Below are 13764 nucleotides of genomic sequence, written 5' to 3' on the forward strand. Positions count from 1 at the left end.
GACCTGGGAGCTGTCACAGAAAGCTTTGAAAAGGCTGGAAAATGGGGGGAGAGGAAGAGTTTCAGATTCTGCTTTGCTCCTGGCCTTTTTTCCCCGTGTGCCCATCTTTGAACAGCTCTGGAGCAGACACTGGGAATTACAATAGCAGTCACTTATTTACATGGAATACTGTGATAGGGAAATGAGTCATTTGAAAAGGTATTTTGCAATTTTAATCAATTTTGTTGCTGCTTGCCAGCAAATTAAAAAACCTGCCCTCCAGGAAGAGTCTGCTGTCAGTGGATGAGAAAGCAGAGCTTGATCCCAGGAGAGTCTGTGATCCCGGCATGGAGGGGGAGCACTGGCACAGGCAGCTGCTACGAGATGAGCCCAACACTCCCAAATTGCTGGCAAGTCCTTTTTGACCTAGTGAGCCCAGGATTTCCAGTGTCAGTCCCATCCTCTGCCCTCGGGCTGTTCTGCTTTGCATGTGAGCTTCTCTTCAGAGCAGCAACAGCAGCGCAAAGACCACGTTTAGACATCTTTAGAAATCATCTATTTGCCTCCAATACCTGCTGCAGCTGGTTTCCTGCTCCAGTTCTGAGTTTGCCAGGAGTTTGTGTGAAAGTTTCCCCAGAGGTGTCCTGCTGGGCTGGGCTGGGCTGCAGGGGCCATTCTTTAGCATGACACACAGTTTAGTATTTCTGGAGAAGGGAACTCTCAGCTTCCAGCTGAGACTTGTTGCAGGTTATGCCACTGAAGTTGTACCTCCTTCTTCACCCCTGGGCTTTCCATCTGTCCTCCCACCTTCTATGCTGCTGCTAAGAATGTGCAAGTTCAATCTTAGGTGTGTTTATTCTGCTTTGGCCTTATTTTTGATTTTTAACAGAACACAGAAAGCAGCTGCTGGAACAGCTGAATGCTGGTATCCTCACAGCCCATAACATGAGTCAGGGCTGTACCAAAATAAAACTCTTCAAGTCATCACTCTGTGACCCCACAGCTGAGAGTTAAGGTTTCTGGTCATTTTGAGTTTGCTCAGTTTTATAGGAAGAAAGGAATGGCAACAATAAAACATCTTACAATTGTGTTGTGAGGAGATTTTAAAGCTCCAGATTAACTGTGCCAGATAAACTGCAGAGCAAGGCCCTGATTTTTCCCCTTCTCAGTTGTTTCAAGTAGAAAAATGGGATATACACGGGGCTTTAGCTGAGCCAGGGGGAGGCAAGGTTGAGTAAGGTACAAGGTCTGTGGTGAAACTGCACCTGCCCAGCCAGAGCAAACACTGCTTAATGTTTTCCCAGCCAGAGATCCATGTGAAAACTAGAATACACAGCAAACTGGTGAACATGAACAGGGGCCAGAAGTCTGCAATGGTCACAGAATTATAGAAATCTGAATTGGGTTGGAAGGGACCTTAGGACCCACCCTGTTTAACCCCCCTGCTGCCTCCCCCTATCCCGGGTTGCTCTAAGCCCTGTCCAACCTTTCCTCGAACACTTCCAGGGATGGGGCATCCACAGGTTCTCTGGGCAACCTGTGCCAATGCCTTGTCACACTCACAGTGAAGAATTTTCTTCCAACATCAAATCCAAATCTCCCCTCTTGCAGTTTAAAATTATTCCCTCTTGTCCAAATCACTCTCCTTTTTTTTTTTTTTTAAAAAAAAAAAAAAAGATGATGTGGTCTAGGGACGGGAGAGCAGCAAACGACTTGGTATGGAGGAGAAAAGAGCTGGGATTTAGTACGGAAAAGAGGAGGGATGCAGCTGGAAACACAGGGGAAGTAAAAAAGAACAATTTGCATTTAAGTAACCGAGGGTGCTTTAATTAACGCCCGCGGGGTGACTGGCGCTGCCGCTTCGGCTGGGGGCGAGGGAACACGGGGGGAAAAGGTGCTGGAGGAAGGGATGTGACTCTGGGGGAGGTTTGGGAGGCCGGTCCCGCGGGCAGAGCTCCGCAGGTGGGTCCCGCCGCGGGCTCCGTGTCCCCCCAGTGTCCCTCGCCTGTCCCGGGGCTCTGCAGGCACCAGGTGGGGGCGGAGCAGCGGCTCGGAGCGGCTGTTTCGGCTTTTCCCCAGTTCCACGTGGCATTCCTGCCCCGTCCCGCTCCCCCGGCACAGCCGGCGGCGGCCGCGCAGGGAGAGGGCTGGGGTGGGCTCCAGCCACAGGGGACTCACCTGAGCCAAGGTGGGCTGGGGACACGGGGAGCAGCACCCCGGGAATGGGGCTCTAGGGAGCCACACCCCAAGAGTGAGGTCTGGGCTACCAGCGTCCTGAGATTAGTGGTCCAGGGGAGCAACATCCCGCCCGGGACTGGGGGTCCAGGGGAGCAGAATCTCAGGATTATGGACCGGGGGTCCAGGGAAGCAGCATCCCTGGAATGAGAGTCCAGGGGAGCAGAATCTCAGGATTTGGGGCCCAGGGGAGCAGAATCTTAGGACTGGGGTCTGGAGGATCAGCATCTCAGCTCTGGGGGTCGAGAGGAGCAGCATCTCAGGATTATGGATGTGGGGAGCAGTATCCTGGGATGAGGGGTCCAAGGGAGCAGCACCCCAGGACTGGGGGTCCAAGGAAGCAGCATCCCTGGAATGAGAGTCTAGGGGAGCAGAATCTGACAACTGGGGATCCAGGGGAGCAGCATCTCAGGACTATGGATGTGGAGAGCAGTATCCTGGGATGAGGAGTGCAGGAGAGCAGCATTTCAGGACTGGGCTCTTGAGGAATCCCGAGACTAACGGTCCAAAGGAGCAGCATCACAGGACTGGGGTTTGGAGGAGCAGCTCTGGGGGTCCAGGGGAGCAGCATCCTGGGATGACGGGTCCAAGGGAGCAGGATCCCGAGACTGGGGGTCCAGGGGAGAAGCACCCCAGGACTGGGGTCTGGAGGAACAGCATCCCAGGACTCAGGGCCCAGGGGTGCAGCATCCTGGGACTGGGGATGCAGGGGAGCAGAATTTCAGGACTGGGTTCTGGAGGACCAGCATCCCCGGACTAAGGGTCCAAAGGAGCAGCATCCCAGGACTGGGTGTCCAGGGGAGCAGCATCCCGGGATGACCCCACAACTCCCCGTTTGCCTTGCAGGGCTCCCGGGGAGCGAGGGCCCCCCTGGCCATGCCGGCTGTGGCTGAGGCGGGGCGCGCCCCCGGCCCCCCGGACGGTGGCTGGGGCTGGGTGGTGGTTTTCGGCGCCTTCCTTTCCATCGGCTTCGCCTACGCCTTCCCCAAAGGTTTGGCCATCTTCTTCAAAGAAATCCAGAATTTCTTTGGCACGTCCTATAGCGAGGTGGCCTGGATCTCCTCCATCATGTTGGCCACGACCTACGGGGCAGGTGAGTGACCCTGCACCAGGCACGGTGTGATGGAATAAGCCAAAAATCTCCACTCCGGGCCAGAGCAGAGAGAGAACAACCAGTGTCCATCTGTATGGGAACCACCTGCAGATTTACTTTCCGATCATGTTTCCAAATATTTGTTTAGGCAGACAAGTCATATGTGGAGCCTGGGGTGCTCCCTATCCAGAAATCAGAAGATTACCTATGAAAACTTTCTGTGGGGATGAGGGAAAAAGCCCTGAGAATAGGCTGGTGTGGGATAACTAGGTCTGGGTTCCAGCCAGGGCTGAGTGTGGAGTGGAATAATAAATGAAGTAGCTGCTTGTTTATTGTGGTAGTTGATAATCGCAGCAATGAAATCGCCAGTCATTCTTAACAGTTGTAAAGCAGTGCATGTAACTTTGCTCTTTTTTATGATTTCAACATCACTTTCATGACTGAATGAAATACATGGGCTGCCCTTGATTAAATCTTCAGCTGGAGGTGGACAGGAAGCACACACTGCAGTTGCAGGAAGCTTCATCAATATTTATCCTGTCTATTAAAGAAATTCTGAAAATTTGCTTTTACAAAGTTTTTTTTTCTTAATAATGCACCATAGTGCTTTTTGAGGAGCACAGTTGCTAATGAAAATAGAGTTGTTTTGTATAAGTTTGTAGGGTGGAAGTGAGGCTTGAGCCAGAACCTATTTTAATCCACTCTGTTGTAACCCAGACTGAGTCCTGCAGAGATCAGCTCTGTAAAGGCTGAGTTCTTATACAAGAACTCACAAATGGAGCACTTGGAGGGCAGAACCCAAGCAGTGATTTAGAAAGAGACATCAACACCCTGTTTGTGCCAGTGCTGCTGTCCCACTACACACAATAATTGTGCCAAAGTATTTCCCTGTGGGCTGGGGGTTCCCTGGATGTCTCTGTGAGTTGTTGGCAGCTCTGTTTTGTCTTCCGATTAAAAAAAAAAAATGTCCCCTCCCCTGGTATGGAGGAGATGCTTTGTGCCTGACCATGACCAAGTGAGGAACATGAACTGTAGATTAACCTTGCACCTGGCAGCCCCTCAAGTTGCTCACAGGGATTTAGGTGGGGAGCTTGAGCCTCTTGGGGTTCAGCTCATGGCCAATGGGCTGATGCTGAAGCAGGTGAAATGCTGCTCTGGTCCCCTCTGCCTCCTTCCAGCTGCTCATTTTTCAACCCACCTTCTTCTCTGTCTCTCCAAGTGTTCCAAGTCAGTGCTGTGTGCTCTGTGTCTGGGATGTTGTAGTGGACTTTTATCCCAATCAACTGAGCATCCTCTGTTTTTCGCAAGAGCTTTAACTTTACCCTCCCTAATGCCATTGCACAGTGATGTGGGGGATGATACAACTGAATTGCAGGTGATGTGCCTTTGTGCAATCAATCCTTTGTCTTGTAGCTGCTCAGAGTTATGTCCAGCCCTCCCCTCCTCTGCTCTGGAGTGACACTGATGCTTGTTGGATCTTCCCTGTGAGCCTGGCTGAGGTGCTGGGTGGCTCAGTGGCTGCAGACAGGGCGTGGTGGGAGCTGCTGGGACAGGCAGTCGATGGAACACGGGTGCCCAAGGATGTATTTAACACCAGAGCAGGTGTAGCTTGTGAATGACTCCAGTGATTTGGAAATTCTCATTAAAGGGCAGCTTCTCTGAGCTGCCCAGATTTTGCTCTGTGGCAGTGTCTGTTAGAACTGTGAGGATGCAAGGCTTGATTTACTCTGCTGAAAAACTTGAAAACTATTTAACAGTGGATCTTTTGCTAATCTTTCAAGAAAAAAAAAGTTCTAAACCCACCAAGGTTTCAACACACTAACAGAGCTACCAAACCAGCTGATTGTTGCCATAGCATGTCCATCCCTTCCCTTTCTTTCCCAAACAAGGCAGAACAGTCCCAGGCTGTGTGGAGGTGCAGGTGATGCTCTCTGCAGCCCTGTGGGAGCACTGTGGGGACACTGAGCATCATGAAGCATCAGGCACTTGTCCCTGGGAGGCTGGAGGGGCCAGGGGTGCATTTGCTGGTGCCAGGTGGGGGCCATGGAAGGAAATCCCCTGAGGACTGATCCACCCCAGCTCCCTCCATCCCCAGGAGCATCACGGTGCCCTGGCAGGGCACACAGAGGCTGATGTTTTCACTGACCACAGCTTTTGTTGACACAGTGCCTGGTTTCCTTGGTGTTCTCCTTGGTCTAAGGACTTGTTTTTGGACTGTGCTGCTTCCAGTGTAACAGAGCTCATGTTTGCATTTCATAAATAATGCAAATGGAGCTTATTTTCTGAAAATACATGAACTAACCCGGATCTCCACTGGAGAAGCTGTGTTGATTTTGACAGCATGAATGCAGATTTACAGTGGCCACCTGAGGCTTTGCTTGTAGCACCAAAGGAGTTCTAGTTTTTCAGACTAAAATCAGCAGCCAAGACTGTTTCTGCCCTTCGCTTTCTGCTGAATTCCCCCAGGAAGCTGTTTTATACCAGCCAAGGCTCTGGCAATATATATTACAGAAGTTAATGTGTCTTATCCCCCAGTTTCTTAATCTGAACTAGGTTGCAGAAAACAATTCTGTCACTATAATACTAGTAGTAAAACAGATTACTGTGCAGTAAAGTGGATAGCCTGGACTTTATGATGGGCTACTTGTAGCTCTTGCCAGAGCTCCTGTTCAGCAATTCTACATTTCCAATTGCAGAGGGAACACTGGGAGGTTTGAGAGTGAGGAGCATGAGGGAACATTGCTTTTCTCTGACCAAATCCCACAGGGTGAAGCCCTATCAATCTGATAAAGAAGGATTTGGTTCACAATGTTTCTACTTTTCTTTTTTTTTTATTGTCATGGGTGAAGAGCTCATTCCTTACCCCAAATGAGAAAGGTATTACAGATCAGATTCTTTGAGATGGGAAAAACAGAAAGGAAAAAAGCATCTGATCAATGATCTTAGAGGTCTTTTCCAACCTTTATGATTCTCTGATTTTATAAGGGACCAAGGGCCATGGCATCATCCTTCTCTACAGGTGCTTTCAGCTGCACCTCAGCACCCAGGGTGTGAGCTCAGCTCTGGGTGTGAGGAGGACATAGCAAATGTCTCCAAATGTGGAGCACCACAGGGTACCCCTCGTGCTGCCAGATGCCCTGGGCAGGGCTTCTTTTTGCCAACTGCCTTCTTGGGCACTGTTGGCTGTGCCAACACAAGACCAAGATTCCCAAAGGTTTTGCCTCAAATACAGGGGTGGGTTTTGTTTAGGAAACAATTTCATTGCAAAGCCAAAACTTTTGGTCTTTGCACCTCCTGATTTGGGCTGCGTGGTGCTGCCAGTTCACAGAACTGAGCTGTCCTTGTCCCTCTTTTAAGGGTGACACATTTCAAGCTGGGCCACAGATGTGTCTCTGGGGACAGCCATTACCCAGGGAAAGCAGGAGGCAGAGGGGCTCTCAGGGGAGAAAAGAGAAGCACTATTAATTTGCTAGTAAATTAGTTGCCCTATTCAGCATCAGGGGAAACAGCCAAACATTCTAAAAATAAGGAATTGTGATGCCACTAATTTAATAGCAGTAATGTTCTTGTAGCTCTTATGGTCTCCTGTAAGGCTGTGAGAGGTAAAGACTGCAGGAAGAAGTAATATCTTTTATTATGGCCAACTGTTAGAGCTTGAACAGCGAGCCAGCCTCCTGGCCACATGTGCCAGAATAGAGAGAATAATTTAATACTGGGACAGCATCTGCATTTTCTTCTTCTTCTTCTTCTTCTTTTTTATTTTTTTAAATTTTTTTTAATTTATTTTTTTTAATGTGACTGTGTGGCCAAATCCTTCCTTCATCTTTATAATGGAATAACAGGAACCATCCAAGGGGAGCTGAGAGAGCAAATCTTCCTGCAGAGTCATTTGAGGTGCTTGGTTTAAATAGCTGGGGCTACACCAGGGGGACATTGGAGCTTCTTTTTAGTAATTTTGAAGAATTTCACTCTTTTGCAACTGCTGTGCATGTTTGTATACAGCTGGTAGGTGTAAAGCTGTGCTGCTTCAGTTGCCCTTTAATACATAAAAAGCTCAGGCTGATGGCATCAGCACCATGAATTGTTTTTATTCAGAATGTTCTGCAGTGGAGTCTTGTCTCAGTGTCACTATACCTCGCTGTAAAATTGCCCCCAAAATTTACAGGGTGCTGCTCTAACACATCCAAATTTCCATTAAAATTGAGGAATCTGTCTGTCTATTTTAAGTCTATTTTACAAAGACAGCATCAGAGAGCCACATATTGCAAACACAAGAAAATTGAGAGTGTTTTGGGTGAAAAAGCCTCCACCTGAAACCAACTGGTGTTTATTAGTCTTGTTATTTATTGGTTTGTAATTTGGTGAAGATCAAATTACCTGAAGATTTAATTCTGGAAATGCTCCACAACTAAATCTTTTCTCCAAAACAACTTTCTCCCAGAGCTTGTAAGTGTTTAATAGAGCATCTGCTAAAGCAGCAAGGAGGAGATAGGGAAGCTGAAAGTCCACCACTGACCTTGAACATTTAATCCAAAATTTTATAGCTGTATTTTATTACACTGCTAGCATGATAAATTGCAGTGACAGGTTTAGAAAGCACCTTACAACATGCAGTGGCGTAGAGCTATATTAATAATGAGTTTGATTCTGCAGTTTTTAACTTAATCAAAACTGCCACTGTTCTCTCCTGCTCTGGTCCAGACCCTATCAAAACCTTCTCTGCCTCCAGAAGACCCACCCAGAGCCCGCCACCCACCTCAATTTCCTTCAAATACTGTGAAACACCACAGCCCTGCAAGGGGAAACTGAGGCAGGGAGGGAGGTGGGTTTTTTCCAAGAACAAGGTTATGTTCACCTGTGTCAGCTCTCTCTACTGCTGTGCTTACAGCACAGTTCAACAAACATCCATTCTCTAGTGGGGATTTTACCAGGATTTCCCCAGGCCTGTGCTCTTCCACCTGGGGATTTTGTGGAGGCTGAAACAAAAGGAAGAAGGTTATTCTGTTTATTTGTAGTGCTGTGGATATCCAGCATCCTGCTGTCTTGGTCCAAGCCCTGGCAGGTGCTTCCCAGAGCTGCCTGATGCTGGACTTCACCTTTTTCCTTACCCTCCCCACCTCTTGGGGTCCCACTCAATCAGCCTCCCCATGCTGTGGAAACAAGACACTTTCCCCTGCAGGGGCAATCCCCGGGGTAGCAGCACCATTAGAATCCTGGATTTTGATAAGAAAGCTGGATGAGGAATGAGTTGATTTCTGTAATGAATGGTGCTGCAGATTCATGTGCTTCTCCCAACTCTCAGAGAGCACTCAAGCTCTGCAAGGTCACCATGTATGGGCTTATATTTTTTATTTTTTTAAATAGCTCTGTTCTACTTAAGAGCTATAATAGCACTATAGGTTCAGGTGAAATATTTCTGTGTTCGTGGACTTGGTCACAAAGCTTTATCATTTTGCCCTTCATTGGAGCTATCAAGGTCACCAGGCAGCAGCAAGAGAGATGTGATAGACTTAATAAAAACCAAGATTAATAAGAACTAGGAAGAAGGAAGTAAAGAGTTTTGGTTGGGGGGTTGTTAATGGTGTTAAGCCAAGGAGTAAAAGTTATAATCCATTTCCCCAAATGGAATTCAAACATGTGAAAACTTCTTCCCCCAGATGCCAACCTGTCCCAGAGCATTGCAGCTCTTCTGGCCCTGGATGGGCTCTCCAGTGGAACTGCAGAAGTCCTGCAGGACTTCCCAGGGCTGGGCAAAGCCCTTTGGGGACCACCAGCAGCCGGGGCCCAAACTGCGTTTGGATCAGCATGTTAAGAGTGGTAACAAAGGGCTGTTGGCCTCCAGGAGTGGATGTTCCAGCCACACAGGGAACTCCTGTTCTGCAGCTGGACTTCCAGAGGTGGGAAGGATAAAAGCCAGTCCTGGCAAAGCAAAAGGAGCTAAAGAAATCTTGGGAGAGCAGCTCGAACACCGTGATGTCCTGACCTTGTGAGGGTGAGCAGCTGTAATCTGCTGCTGATCTGATTTGGTGAGATCCAAACCTGCAGCTGGGGAAACTTCTGAGTGCTGTCCCTTTGCAGGAAAGGTTATTTAATTGTCTAAATATGAAGTGACATGAAGGACCTTGGCTGCAGCCCCAATTTAGGAGCTGTTGGCCTGTGGCTCCTCTGTGAGCTGCAGGAGGAGCATCTAAACTGGGAAATCTGGAAATTGAAATGCCAGAGCACTGATCAGATAAGACTGCTGGATAAGGAGGAGAACACTTTGTCTTTCTGAAGCTTGGGCCTTGTCTGCTTTGTTTTTCTTCTTCTTCTTTCCTTTTTTTTTTTTTTTTTTTTTTTTTTTTTTTTTTTTTTTTTTTTTTTTTTAACACCAGGCTGCTGCTGAGGCAAATGTGAGTATTTCTGGTGGGAGGTCAGGGCCCCTGTGTTCCCAAGGGCATGGCTGGTGGGTGCAGGGGAGGGAGGATTGCTGTAGCCTGGTTGCTGCAGTGGATCATTGCCCTCACTACCTTCCCAGCTGAATACAGTGGCAGTCCTGCCCAGGAGACCCAGCCCCCCAGGACTGACCAGTCTGAGGACAGAAAAATGTGTGTCCAGACAATTGCATGCTTGGCTTCTGCATCATCTCACAGGGACTGATTGTGCTGGAGCTGCAGCCATTACCCCCCTAAATGAACTGACTGTTTTCCTCACCTATGAGGAACAAATGAAGCATCTCTGGGGCCAAGTTAGCTGTTGGAGCTGCTGTAGCATGTGCAGGATTTCAGCCTCCTTACTTAAAATCGTTTATTTGCAATGTAAAGTAACACTAATAGAAGGCATCAGGGTGGTTTAGGTGTGGACAGGTCTTTGGAAGCTGCTCTGTGAGGTCTGGCAGAGGAATATTTGAGACTGTGGTTGTCACCTGGGGCGTGGGCTCACTGCCACTTGTCCCTGGTATGTGGCCACCCTGTCTCCAGCAGCACTGCCTGGGGAAGGGTTGGTTGTCTGTGGGCCCCTCAGCCCACACAGGTGCACACCAAAGCATCTGAACCAAGCAGCTGAGACTAATAATTATTAGGCTTTATTATTAGCAGGTACCACCAGTTATTCTCAGGTGATCTGGAGAGGGCAGGAACAGGGCTCTGAGGGTGAGCAGCAGTTCTCCACACCAACAAGACAAACAAACAAAAGCATGAACTGTCCAGGTCTCTTCTGGCATGACAAAGACTGAAAGGCTGCAGGTTTGAACTCTCCCACCCCTTTCACCCCACGTTTGCAGCTGATCTCTGTGTTTTCTCTGGCTGCATCCCTGTCAGGCTGTGCCAGGGAGGGAAAGTTGTTACCAGGAGCTTGTGGCTGATCTCCAATCTCCAGAGGCTGGTGGGTTCTGCCAGCACATTAATAACATGGGGAACTTGCTTTCCTTTGGGGGGTGATGAGGAGGTTGCTCTGTTACCGTGGGCTGGTACCTTAGTGGATAAATTACCAAGCCAAAGGCAGTGTTGTTATTCCACAGAGGGAGGGAGATTATTACTGGGGAAATTGCAGGCCTGCTCCTGTCGTTGTTTTACTACTGGTGTAGTAATAGACTTTGCTCCATTAGTATAAACGATTTTCCCCCTCTCCCTCTCTGCTGAGTACATTGCACTCCCTCTTATATCCCCAGTGATCCCCCACAGTCAATGGCAATCATGGCATGCTGAGTTCCTGTTTGTATTTTCACAATAGTTTGGAAAATATTAACTACCTGGGCAGCTCTTTTGGTGCTGACCAATGTCCCTGTGCAGGAACAGCTCTTTAGAGCCACTGGTCACTGTGGAAAAGCAGGAAAAGCTAAGCTGCCTGTTGCAGCCCCAGCCATGGGGGCACTGGTGGTCCCAAATCTTCCAGCCCTATGGTCTGTGCAGTATTTTAAAGTGTTGTTGTTTTTTCACCTGTGGTCATCAAACCATCTGACAAGCAGACCTAGAACATTTGCACTGGCTCTGTGCCACTTTACACTGTCAGAAGGTCAGTGTTGTGAAACCTGGAAAAAACCCTCATTACTGGAAGCCTCTGGGTTACAGATTTTCAGGGCCTCAGCTGCTTTCTGCTGCACAGAAATATTGCAGCAGAAATTCATCCAGGACAAGTTCCACCAGAAAGGAGGAACACTGATACTATTAGTACCAGGTTAAGCTTAAAAAAAAAAAAAAAAAAAAAGAGATAAACCAAACCTTACAAATATGGGATATATATACACACAGGGTCAGAGGTATGGGAGAGAAGAATGTTTTAGTCCCTATTAGAAATACATCAGTGCTTCACACCGGCACTGGAAGTTTTGCAGCTCATAAAAAATTCATAAGGCTTGCTGGGGAAAACAGGAAGGCAATTCAGGTGTCTATTTTTTGAGCACTGTCATACTTGCAAGAGTTTAAGCCAGTCTGGATTGATATTTCTTGTTATATGCCAGCCCTGCATTATGATCCTCTCTGGATCATAGTTCAGTGACTCAAAAAAGAATGAATGACAAGGTGGCCTGGCTTTGTGGAGGAGAAGAGAGGAGAGTCCAGGGTATTTTGCTTTTTCTTTATGGTTTTACAGTCTCCTCTTCAGGGTCCTTTTCACTTCTGCAAACACAAAACTCAAGGTGAAAAGTAATTGGACAAGCTAACAAATGAGTTCAGGCTTGCTGCATTCCCCACTGGCGAGTCTCTGTGTTTCTCTTGCCACCAAGAGCAGCCTCTTTGACACAGCCTTTCATGTACCAGCTAACAAAGAATGGAAATCTGCCACAGGCTCGAGAAAAGAGAGGCTTTAAACAGGACAGGCACTAAACCAGTGTGATTTATATGGGCTGAGGATAGTGCTTTACATCTCATCAGTCTTCCAGCGGCTCCATGATCCCAGCTGCATCTTTGGGGGATATTTGGTGCAAACTGTTGCTCTCCAAGCTGAAGAGTTTTACTGCAGGCAGAAATGGAAGCCTCATGGTGTGCACCCTGCTCTGCAAGGGCTTGGGGTGTAAAGTGAAACACTTCTGAGCAGGCATTCCTTGTTCCTACCATGGGCTTGATGGAGATAATGGAGAGCATGTCCCTGTGAGCCGGGGGAGGCACAGCTCTGAGTGAAGCCAGCAGCAGGATGAGGCTCAGTATCCCCTCTGTGTCCTCTGCTGTCCTGTGTTGTCCCCTGCAATGGTTGATGGAAGATGGCCATGGCTGGAAGCTCATTGGAAGGGAAGAAATCACTGGGTCATGGAAGGGGCTGCTGGGTGGGAGGGAGGGAGGGAATGCCATCTCTTCTTGCAGCAAACCACCACCCTAATGTCAGCATTCCTGTCTTTGGAATGTACTGGGGTGCAAGGGGTTAAATAAACCATACTTCTAATTTCTTCATCAGGAGCTGCAGTGCTGTGTTGGTGGTGGGGTTGTGGGGACAGCCCTGACTGTCCCCTGAGAAGCCTCAGAGCACTGGGGACATTCTCAGCAGCTGGGATGGCTTTTGCTCCTCACTCTGACTTTCCAGGGACTTGCACAGCATTTGTGTGGCTGCTCCTGCAAGGTCCAGCTGGGTAAATGGCAGCTTCCTGAGAGCTTTGCCAGCTGTTTATCTTGCCCTGTTCTCACCTGATGCTGTAAATTAAGAAACAATGTTAGAACTGACTCCTCCTAGCTCCTTGGGCTGGAGGCTTGCAGGAGGGAACAGTGACTTCATTTGGATGCCAGGACAGGGAGCCTGTGGCTCCTGCACATTTGACCAGGCAGGTATTAGCAGCTGAAGGGGCCTTGGGATCCAAGCTGCACACACTGTTACTGTAAATGGTTTCTCTGTGGTAATATACAGTATCTTTATTCTTTCCATGCCAGCTGAGTAACTGGTCAATGACAGGTCCTACTTTTCAATTCCAGCCTGATGCCAGGGCCTGTCATGCTTTTAATTTGTGCAGTAGCTGCAAGCACAGCAGTAATTGTGTTTAGCATTTCCCACAACTGCAGTGCTGGCTTTGTGTTCCCTCTTCTTCAGTCTTCTGCCCTGACTTGAGCTATTTAATGTTTTCTGAAGCTACCCCACAATGCTGCTGTAAAACTTACCTAATGTTTGATGTTCAATCAACTTCCCCTCAAGAAATGCACAGCATGGGGTAGAGCAGGGCAGGAGGGGCACTCAGATGTGCTGGGTGTGATGCTGATGGCTGCAGACACCTGGGCAGGGTGAGGGATCTGTGTGTGTGCTCTGTCACTGCCCAGGCTGGCAGGGCTGGGAGCTGAAGTGTGCACAGCTCCCAAATGTGACAGGCTGTGTGTGCCACTTTCTGCCCAGAGATGGGACAGATTTTGAAAGGCTGCTCTGCTAAAGCCTCTGGATGTTTCTCTAGGTCCAAATGACTTAAGTGGAAGTAATTTTGGGGATGTGATTTTGCATTTGCTTCAATGCATTTGAAAGGTCTGCTGAGGATTGTCACAAACCCTTCAGCCTTTGAGCAACAACTC

The 13764-nt window shown here is 48.4% G+C and overlaps 1 protein-coding gene across 3 annotated transcripts in view; it reads left to right on the forward strand.

Annotated features, from left to right (window-relative positions):
* The window catches only part of LOC310913761 (monocarboxylate transporter 2-like), a 39887-nt gene that overhangs the window by 11398 nt on the left and 14725 nt on the right, over positions 1–13764 (forward strand). Inside the window, exon 2 of one of the 3 annotated variants that reach the window (XM_083869442.1) lies at positions 3061–3307. The exons of the other annotated variants lie outside the window; for them this stretch is intronic. Within the exon in view, the coding sequence (XP_083725568.1) occupies positions 3061–3307 (247 nt within the window). The remainder of the gene's footprint in view (positions 1–3060; positions 3308–13764) is intronic. 3 annotated transcript variants of the gene reach the window in all.

This window comes from Zosterops lateralis (genome assembly GCF_965231275.1).
Source record: "Zosterops lateralis genome assembly, chromosome: 11".
Classification (NCBI taxonomy): Eukaryota; Metazoa; Chordata; class Aves; order Passeriformes; family Zosteropidae; genus Zosterops; species Zosterops lateralis.